Source organism: Brachyhypopomus gauderio, chromosome 5 (assembly GCF_052324685.1).
Source record: "Brachyhypopomus gauderio isolate BG-103 chromosome 5, BGAUD_0.2, whole genome shotgun sequence".
Classification (NCBI taxonomy): Eukaryota; Metazoa; Chordata; class Actinopteri; order Gymnotiformes; family Hypopomidae; genus Brachyhypopomus; species Brachyhypopomus gauderio.
Window position 1 is genome coordinate 24,678,868 of NC_135215.1, and position 10,709 is coordinate 24,689,576.

The 10,709-nt window shown below is 40.4% G+C and overlaps 1 protein-coding gene across 4 annotated transcripts; it reads right to left on the reverse strand.

Annotated features, from left to right (window-relative positions):
- Positions 1 to 694: 694 nt before the first annotated feature.
- LOC143514899 (4-galactosyl-N-acetylglucosaminide 3-alpha-L-fucosyltransferase 9-like) lies at positions 695 to 7,780 on the reverse strand. Of its 4 annotated transcripts, none has more exons than XM_077006650.1 (4): positions 7,292 to 7,435; positions 6,841 to 6,917; positions 6,689 to 6,772; positions 695 to 3,732 (listed from the first exon to the last, which is right to left on the reverse strand). In XM_077006650.1, exon 4 carries the CDS (start codon positions 3,722 to 3,724, stop codon positions 2,528 to 2,530), a length of 1,197 nt encoding a protein of 398 aa, XP_076862765.1. In that variant the 5' UTR covers positions 3,725 to 3,732; positions 6,689 to 6,772; positions 6,841 to 6,917; positions 7,292 to 7,435; the 3' UTR covers positions 695 to 2,527. The 4 variants fall into 4 exon arrangements, with proteins under 4 accessions (XP_076862765.1, XP_076862766.1, XP_076862764.1 ...); XM_077006649.1 differs by lacking the exon at positions 7,292 to 7,435 and adding an exon at positions 7,737 to 7,780 and having other exon boundaries at positions 696 to 3,732; positions 6,689 to 6,753; XM_077006647.1 differs by having other exon boundaries at positions 696 to 3,732; positions 6,689 to 6,753.
- Positions 7,781 to 10,709: the final 2,929 nt, after the last annotated feature.

Here is a 10,709-nt window from a genome sequence, read left to right on the forward strand (position 1 = left end):
TGTGAACACCATGCGAGACAGACGCCAGTAAAAGCACACAAAATGTTGCTTGTAGTACTATAAATATTTATTTCATATAAAGCTATACGTTATTTTTAGGTAATTTGCTTTTTGCACTTTTTTTTAACTATAACTATATTATTTACATATGTTGTACTTTAAATATCTATATTTCATAATAAAGTTTGATTTCATTTGATTGTATGACTGATGCTTTTTTATGCAGGGTGTGTTCAGCCTGTTTGAGTAATACCAAATTATTATCAATAATTAGAGCAACCACATACAATAATGAAGATAAAGATAAATAAGATACAATAATGGTATGTGTTAAGGGGCATCGACCGGTGTTGTGGTCGCATACAAATGATGTCACGACACTACAACCCGCGCGCCAACAGCGACTCCACCCACATTGTGGTGGTCCACCATTGTAATGGAAACACAACGCGACCGTACCGTTCCGTTGCGAATCGATCCGTATTGAACCGTACCGCGCCAAGCAGGCCCTAGTGGAAATGCGCCATATGGTCCAACCTCAAAATAAAAGTCCCAAGCCCCTGACTGTGCAGCTGTATGAATATTTAAAGTTCATGTCCTTCTTTAAATGAAAATAAACTCCCCAGGTAAAGTACGATATCATGGAGATGACTCCAAAATTAAATGCAGCAACACCTTTCTGATTTGCTGTAGTTTAATAACTAAAAGAATATTAAAGAATACTTATATTAAAGTACAAAATGATACATCATAAGGTCACATACAGGAATAAATATAGGAATAAATACAGTAAACCCACAAACGGTTAGGGTTAACCTAATCCTAACCCATTAACCCCACAGAACATTTTAATTAATAATTATATATTACATGAAATTATATGCCTTGGTTAATCCTGGAATTGTCTGTAGTATTTTCCTAAAAGAACTTGCATTACTGATTACAGACAAAACAAAATGTAAACTACCTGAAAGAATTAAGATATGAAAACAAAAAAGCTTTCTAAAAATCTTGAGAAAATTCAACTGTAATGTGGCCATAGTCGAAGTACCTAGAACAGGCTGTTTATCACAACAGCTTCTCAGAATGTTACACTCCATCCTGTAAAACTGATATTTCTGGTTCTCAAGTCTGTTTGGATGAGCAAAATTCAAAGCACTTGTAAAGCAGGCTCTGTAACCTTGGTTTCATGGTTTGTCCCCTCCTAGCATCCCTGTCTTAACATATCATGGCATATCATTGACTCAGTAGTTTAAGAGGGCAGTCATGGTCTGGTGCTTAGGCAAGCGGTCTTGTGACTGGAGGGTTGTGGGTTTGATTCCATGACTGAAGTACTATTGAGCAAGGCACTTAATCCCATCTACTGGGCCAGGACTTGTGTGCACTTTGTAAGTCGCTCTGGATAAAAGCACCTGCTAAATGCAAATAGCATATATAGCATAGCAAAATTTTTCAAGGGTATCTTGTATTCTGTATCTATGGTACTATCTAGACATTGTAAACATTTGTAAGTCACTCTGGATAAGAGTATCTGCTAAATGCCCTAAATGTGAAGGTAAATCTTTTTCTTGTGCAGGTGCTTCCTTGTTTTGGTTTGCCTTGTTTTGGTTGTAGCCTTGATTGTTTTCACACTGCCAGCATTTAGTGTTCTAGCCTCTGTTGTATAAGTGCTTCACTTCTCTTTTAACCTCTGTCATGTTCATTCTGTTGTGTTTATAGCTTGTTGTCTGTTGTATTTCTAGCTGTGTTTGGCTTCCTGTTTTCTGTATGGATTCTCATCCTGTTTCTGGTTGTGTGTGTATCGGTGCCCTGGCCCTGTACTGCTTAATAGACCGTGATTCAGACTCACTCACAGACTCATTCGTTCATTCATTCATTCAGTTGGTCATTGGTACAAATGGTCATGTATACACAGCCCAGAGTTCAATATTACCAACACTCACCTCTCCTCCCCACACCAATTCACAAAATATACAGCACTTCTGCAACTACTACATATACATGTCAATTATAATATTTATCCTTCATTTGCCCAAATGTATGTGCATTTACAGTCGTGGCCAAAAGTTTTGAGAATGGCACAAAGTTTGCTTTCTCTGTTTTTATGGTAGCAATTTGTATTAACTCTAGATGAACAGTGATTAGATGAATTGCAATTAACTGCAAAGTCATGAAAATGGCCTTATCGTAAAATAAACTGCATTCCAGCCACTGCCCTAAAAAATGCCTGCTAACATCATCTCAGTGCCTGGTTAGGCAAGAACGAGGTTGCCACCATTCAAGATTTTGCCCAAAAGCTCATATCCAGCATGCCAAGATGAATTGCAATGCTTATTATTGTACTTAATTATACCATACAAACATTTGACAAAAGGTTCTAAAACAACAGACTCAGCAAACTTTTTTGAAAAACAATTTTTTTGACATTCTCAAAATGTTTGGCCACAATTTATTAAATATTTCTTATTGTTTAAATTAAAGTTTTAAATGTAAGCTATTCTCCAGATTTCACATTGCTCTAACCCAGCTAGCTCCAGTACCATTGGTTAATATTTGTAAACACTCTGAAGTTATGGTTCTTATTTAAATATTCACAAATACGACAAGCATGCTCCAGACCAAATGGAGACTCCTTAACAGTGAAGTATTTTCTCCAGGCAAAGTACTGTTCATACATCTCCTGGTTCTGGTCCAGTAATTTAAGGTGTTCTGCCAGTTCTTGAGGGGACCCGAAATCATCAATATGGATGAAGGAATCTCCAGGTATATATTCTTCATAGTTCACCCTGGGTGGGCCAATGACTACAGGTACTGTGCCATATTTCAGTGCATTAAACAGCTTTTCTGTCATGTAGTCTTTATAGATAGAGTTTTCAAAGGATAAGTAGAATTTACAGCTGGACATAACTTTAGCATAGTCGTCCTGGTCAATGTACTTGTCAAAGTGTCGTCCATATCCCTCTACATTAATATACTTGCTCAGTTCATTAAAGTAACCCACTCGCTTGTAGTTGACGTTCCAATTACTGACAATCCAGCAGACCAGTTTATCCTTCGTTGGGATTTGAAAAGTCTTCTTGTCTTCTTCAGATGCTTCTATGAGTCGTCCATAAGGCACCCAGATATCTGAGTCTCTCCGATAGTTTGATGTCAGATTGAATAGATGATCTGCACCAGGCAACTGTGGTGAATTAGCTGGCGACTCCATGTTCATCCACACCCATTTCTGCAGTGGTGGTCGTGACAGTGTCAGCAGGTATGATAAGTCACCACCGATGTCTCTAAGATGAAACATAACCCCATGCGCTTTATCCAGCTGACTTCGGTCATCTGTTAGACGGCAACCTGTGATGCCTAGCTCTGAACCACAGGAATCCAGATTGAAGTGGTGTCCAAAAGGCCATGACCAGATTAAAACGACTTTGGTGTTTGTGTCTTTGGTGTTTTGTGCGCTTTCAAGTACTGGTGATTGCGTATCTGCTGTCTGCTGCTGTACCATTGTGTAGTTAAGAGTGCAGTTGTTCTCAAATTGAGCAGCCTTCTCCATTTTAGGGACATCGAGGCATACATGTTTGCAGGTGTCTGGGGTGAGCTCTGTTCTAGGACAGGGCAGCCAGCTGACGGCGGGTTTGTAGTACACGAAGAATAAAGCAACGAAACACATCAGCACAACCAACCCTATAATAATGTGGTGACGGTGTCCAGAGAGGGTCTTTGGTGTCATCGCTCAACCTTTAAGAAGGAAACAAATAAGATATGTTTCACTGGTTTTTGAAGACAACAAATGTTTCAAACATTTTTAAGTTAATGATGGAAGAATCAGCTAATTTTGTCACTGTACAGCTCCTGCCCCCTCCTTTAGGGTGTGTGTATTGCAGTAGCGAACCGTGACCATTAAACCTGGGCCCGCTACTCCCCCCCCCCCCCCCCCCCGCAAAATTTTTTTTCCTCTCCTAATAAACTGCACTAAAGAATAAAGAAAAAACCGAGACGACAGTATAACTTTAGAAACGCATGTAGTGCGTTCAAATAACATTTGTACTAGATAACTTGTTAAGCAAAATAAGTTTCCAAACAAAATAAGGTTTCACAGCTCCGTGGTTCTCGCAAGCGGAATATGTAAATGAGGACGTCAAAGGGCCGAATCGAAACTAGCTAGCGGCCGTAGGCTAACGACAGCTAGCGTCGCCACAGCGGGCGGAAATTATCATACAGTTAAGCCCGCCCACTAAGAGGGAAGATATGATTGGTCAATTTTACTGTCATTTGAAACTGGTATTGCGCTGAATTATAACTGCCAGGCCCTCTGTAAACGAACAGCGGGCATCACAGTCCTGATAGGGGGAGACACAGGCTCACAGGCTTCCACTTAACCCCTCACCTTCCAACACAGATTGAATAGACACGGTTGAATAATTTATTTGCTTATATTTTTGTAACTGTTTAGATGTCGATTGTAAAACTGTAAGTAGATAAAATAAAATTGGATAATTATATATATATAATGTTTTAAGAATATTTTAGGCCCTCTGAGAGGGCGTAGAGGGCCCTGACGGTTCCCCACTGGTGTATTGGTGGTCTGCACCTTTTTATGTCCATTTATGTATTTCCTTTGGGAGTGGTACTCTGTGCATGTGTTCATCCATAGCACCTCTGCTTATCTCGTCATAGTTATGTGTTGCACTTGGTTAAGGTATTTAAAGTTTGTCGATGTTGCACTTGTCACTTTTCAGAGTCAACTCTCCGTCATCTCATGTTTAACTATTGCTCAGCACTGTTATTGTATGTTCAGTGTGCTAAGCGCTACACGCTATACAAACAAACATCTTAGTTTAATTCAATGCCTCAGTTTCAGCGTCCTCCAAACCCCTTTGTTACAGAAAGGAAAGCCCAGAAATGCTGAAAATCAAGCATGGCAGACAGAAAGAGAAGCGCCATCATGCACCATGCACTCCCTCCTGTGTGCCTCGATGTTACTGAAACTGCCCAGAAGAGCAAGGGAGAAGTCATCCATGTGTACCTGGATAGGCATGTGCTTGAGGCAGAGGAGAAGGGCTGGCTGGTTTTTTCAGGGACCTGGTTGTCATGAGGAAACTAGCAAGCCAGCGAGGGGCTCCTCTCCCTTGCCTTGCGACTTCTACCAGGGCACCAGCAGAATACCCCTCCTGAGTTGGATATTATTCCTTCCCCCATGGTGTTCTCAGAGAGCACCATCGATTATCGAGGTTGGGAGGTCAGCCACTGTGGACTACCAGGGCGAGGACATCAGCCTGCCTCCGTCAGAGCACTCCGCAGGTTGCTATGTGAAGACACTGGAATTCCTCAGGGAAGGAGCCAGTCAGCCCCCATCTGAAAACTCTTCCATACCAGAAGAGGGTGGAAGGGGGCAGCACCAAATGCCAGTGTGAACTCCCCAGTGGTGCCTAGCAGAGGGCGAATTCTGGAGGCTCCTGGTTCTGCCAGCTCCGGGCCAGCCTGTCATTGTAATTCTTGGGCTCTATGGCTACACTGGGCACTCTCATCATAGTTAGGTCTATTTTGCACATTTTGTACCAAAAGGCTGTGATGAATCTGTTCCACTACTCCCTCTTCACCCATTACTGCAAACGTGTTGGTGGTTCCAATACCATCATTAAGTTTGTAGATGACACCACAGTGATCGGCCTCATCAAAATCAACAATGAGACCGCCTACAGGGATGAGGTGGATCGTCTGGTTGAGTGGTGCAATGTTAACAACGTTCTGCTCAGCACTGATAAAACTAAAGAGCTCATTATTATTATGTAAACAGCTTCAAGTTCCTAGGTGTCCACATCTCCGAGGATCTTACCTGGATGACCTGGAGGTCTCTAAGGAAGAACCACCTGCCTTCAGACATCCTGGTGAACTTTTATTGCTATCGTACAATAGTGATACTCCCACATCATTACCCACTGCCTTCAGTCTGCTGTCCCTTGATTGGTGATAGTTTGATTGTGTAGTAACTTAGACTCTCACAAAGTGGAAGAGAACCCTATATCTAAGAGACGAGTCTGCTGAGGTTAAAAAACCACATCACAACTATCTAACTACGAGGCCTCTAACAAGAACTGGCAAAGACACAGGCCAACACGCTCCCTTAAATACATAGACATAAACAAGATACATGTGCAACACATAATATTAATGAGACAAGGGACAGGTGAAAGGAATGACCACAACACACACACACACACACACACACACATACACACACCCACACCCCAATAAATACAGATGCATGTGGACACTGACCAACAGAAACGCACACAGACACAGCTGACGGAGGAGTCCAGGACTGTACCGTGATTGTATACATTTGGACCTTGTATGAGGACATTTGCAGTAATAGTTTTTTTTTTTTTTTTTTTTACAAATTAAGCACATTTTCTGACAAATACTTAGTATGACTCGCTTAATTTCTGTTTCAGTGTCAAAGTCAAAGTCAGCTTTATTGTCAGTTCTGCATTATGTACAGGACACACTGGATTGAAATTCTGTTACTCTCTCAGACCCATAGTGCTGTAGTAAAAATTACATACACTATAATATATATAAATTCTAGGAACATTAAAGGAAGATGTAAAATAGAAAAATATACTGTTTGGCATGGATGCAGTATGTGTAATTAAATGACAAAGTACAACTGAATAAGTTCAGTAAAACTTGCCTTGTTTAGGTTTCCACAGGTTACAGAACTGAATACAGTTTCAGATTTGAAATGGTCCAGCACAACTGTAGCATAAAAAACATCCTTTGACCATATGAATTATAAATATTAGTATTCAACAAAATGTGGTAAAATATAAAATATTTACTTACTAGCTTGACAGAGTGTATTGTTCCTCCAGTTAGTTGTGTATTAAAAGAAGACGTTTATTTCCTGTTTATGAAAGAACCTACAGTGGAAGGCGGAGAGGTATCACCACCCACATTTACATGAGCACAGAGAAGCACTGCCACCCCGGACACAGGGCAGTGACACAAGCTTCTTTTTTTATCATTTTGAATCTCCGTAAATTCACAAATGTGACACAATGCTGAATACCTGGATTAACAATATTACAATCAGATTACATTACAATTTCTTTAAAGCAATTTGATTGCCCATGAAAGATTATAAGGGGTAATTTTTAGTATTGAAAGATTATTATTATGAGATTTACGTTTTGTATGAATCCTCATATCTGTACAATATACACTACACTACAATGGTTATTTAGGCACTTTGAATCTAATAGATTACACAGAAGAACTACACTTGTGAACTTACTGAAATCTTGTATAGGAAATCCTTAGATGCGTTCAGTCTTGTTTATATTACTGGATACTATGATATGAATGTAGTTCTCAGTATGCCGAGTCTTCTTGACTCATAAGGTTTGGAAGGAACTAAACTATTAAACAGCAGAAGGCTATCAGGAAGTATTTGTGTGTGTGTGTGTGTGTGTGTGTGTGTGTGTGTGTGTGAGTCTCTATGTGAGAATGAGAAACAAGATCTAGATTCCATTCCCTGCCAAACTCTCTCTCTCTCTCTCTCTCTCTCTCTCTCTCTATATATATATATATATATATATATATATATATATATAAACATTTTTACAGTTCTCAAAGAGTTTTGAACCAAAGCAGTAACACAAGTCCTAGCCCACATTCTAGAACACACACTAATGGGATAAATAACAGATAGTAATAAGAAGGAAGAGCAGGTGTCTTACCCATGAATGACCAGAAGACTGGACTTAGACTTTGTTGAGGGCAGATTTACTCCAGGGCCATACTGGGCTTTGTAGTAATAATACTTTTATATTTCAATCGTTTTGTAATGATAAGTGAAGGACGAGATCTAACAGCTCTTTATTTGACAAGCACACAAAGCAAACAATGCAGAAACCAAAAGGGGCAGGTAGAGTTGGAGCAGAGTCACACCAGTCCAGGGTAGAGCCAGGTGAGCAGAGCCCGCAACATACCCAGAGTCAGGGGTCAGGGGTCAGCCTGAAAATGTAGTCTAAGGGAGAAGCAGAGGTCAGAACACGGGAAGGCAGTAGCACACAAGAAACGCTCGACATGCAACATTGTTGGCAATACATCGCAAAGAGGTGAGTGAGTAAATAAAAAAGGGATTAGTGGATAGGTGGAAGGTGATTAATACTCTGGTGATTGAACATATATGTTTTTAAAGATTGTTGCACTTTGTGTTTATAATGTGTTCAACATGTGTTGGGTAACCCATTATCCCTTCCAAACACCAACACAGTGCTGCTAGGTCAGACCTGCTCCATCTTATCAGGGCTCCAGACATCTTGGTATGAGAAGTTCATGGCTTATACAACATGTGGTCCAGTTTTATGTCTACCCAACCTAGCATGGAAGTCCAAAGCCAAGAAACATCCTCTTGGAATTCCAAGAGGATATTTAGAACTCATATTCTACAGTGTTCAAATATACCATAATTCTTAAATACTCTATATCCCTGAACAACTGCTGAACTCTAACCTTGAGAAAAATGTTCCATTGAGCATGATGGCAGTACCAAACCCACTTTTATATTATATTCATAGATTCTCAGCTGCACCCTTGACTGTTTGAACAATGAACCCTCAACAACAGGGTTCCCAACCTGAACCAGTTATGCATGCATCACATCTTTATAGCAGACTGTGACACCACATTCCAGAAAGATGCATGGGCAAAATTCCAGACTGGTGTCATTATTGTTGGATGGTTCAGGGATTTTTGTTTACATGGACTTCACCCTCCACGCTTTGTTATTCATTTATGAAATTACTGTCACATCTCTTTTTCATCTTATTAGCATAGTGTGTGTGTATTAATCTGGTAACTTACAATTTACAAGTTACAAGTTTATCAGCTCCGAGATGGTGAGTTGAGGAAACTTGTTAAGTCACCGATGCCTTTTGTAGAATGAACACCTGAAATGCCTTAAAACTCATATATCCTGGTAAAGAAATTCTTCTTTATTGCTCAATGATATACCCATAGGAAAGGTGTACATATTTCAATATCACAGTCATGTAATTTATCTTTTTTTATCTTTGCTTCTTAGATGTTTCATTCTTTTGTTTCTTTTGGTTCTCGTAAGCCAACTGGAAAGAAATGCCCTAACTGTGACGCCGGGACAGAAGCAGCAGGAAGCAGAGGCTGAGTGTGAGGTTTTATCATCTATTGCAAAAACAAATTTGGTGGGACAATGAAAGAGTATAACAAAGAATAAAGAAGAAAGCAATGAAAGCAAATGGAAGAAGCAATCCAAGTGCAGAGCAGGTCCTCTCCAAAGTGATGCGAGGGTGCAGGCTGAATGCGCAGCACTGGACAGTGCGACCTGTGGGAATAAATACAACCAGAACCTGATTAAGTGACAGGTGTCAGTATTCGGGTGATTGAGACGGAAGGAGTGTCCGGGAATGAGAGGGTGTGCTCTGTGATGTTCCACAGTAATGCATATTAATTCCACTATGTCAAAGTTGACCAGACTGGAGAACAGAAATCTGGACCAGACCCACTCACATATCGTTGCTAAATGTTAACGGATCATCCAGGGTTACGGATGATCCTGGGTTACCTAAACCTCAGAAATGACACGTGGTTTCATCTTGGACCTTACATGACCACGTATTCCTACCGTGGAACCTGGAGGCCCCTCGGCCTGAGAAGGTTTATTCATTCATAATGCAGCTTTCATGCCAGCCTTGATGTTCACTGCTCTTATAATTATCCTCACTATAGATTTACCTATTCAAATCAGATCACAGTGATACATACATATTAGCCTAGATTTGACCCCTTTTACCATATACATAGATGCTTTTACAATAGATTCAGGACACGCCATTATATTCCCGTTAGGAGTTTCCAAAATGAGGCATTTTCCTCCATTGGGAGATGTGAGTATTTATTTAGGAAAATGATAAGTGTACCACCCCAGCATTATGATTAAATATAGGTGATGACACTCCCACTGTGATGACAACAGGGGTACGGAGGTCATGAGTAAGACATTGAATTAACCTGCTGAGCCATAACACCGATATGAGATTTCTTCCCAATGTTAGTTTGTGTACCTGGACATCTTGGGATCCATCATGTGTTTTAGGTGTTAATGAGTCCCATCTAAGTTCCCTTCTCTTATGGCTCTTATGGTATGTATTACTCTTCATTTATTCATGCCCATGTGGTGTGTGGTCGGTTAATCTTCAATTATTCATGCCCATGTATCATTGTGTGCTGTGTGTTACTTTAGATTTATATACACGGACAGCTCAGAACCCAGGAATCAAATGAGTTCCTGTTTAGGTAACAAGACTTAATTTCATTTAGAATTTAGGTTTTTCTTTAGGGAATATACTAAATAAATATAGTACCACCTTCTGCTCTAATTAGCTCTTTTTTGTTACCTGGTATTATGTGGAATATCAAGGACTCTCTCCCTCGCTCTCTCTACCTAACCCCACTCCCAGAAAGCAGGTTTCAGTTTGTGTCACGTTGAGGACCCCGGCCCCTCCCTTTTGGGCGTGTGTCAACGTTGTCCACGTGCTTTGTCTGCGTCAGTGGATCTACGTGGTTATGGTTGTGTCATGTGATAATCCGTCTCACCTGTGAATCGTCTCGTAATCACGTGGGGCTAATGTGGTTTGTCTATTTAATGTGCGCTCGCGCAGTGTCCTGTGCTC

What these genes read in the sequence shown, in the direction of transcription:
- LOC143514899 (XM_077006651.1), bottom strand. Translation starts at nt 3,724, where the DNA reads ATGACACCAAAGACCCTCTCTGGACACCGTCACCACATTATTATAGGG.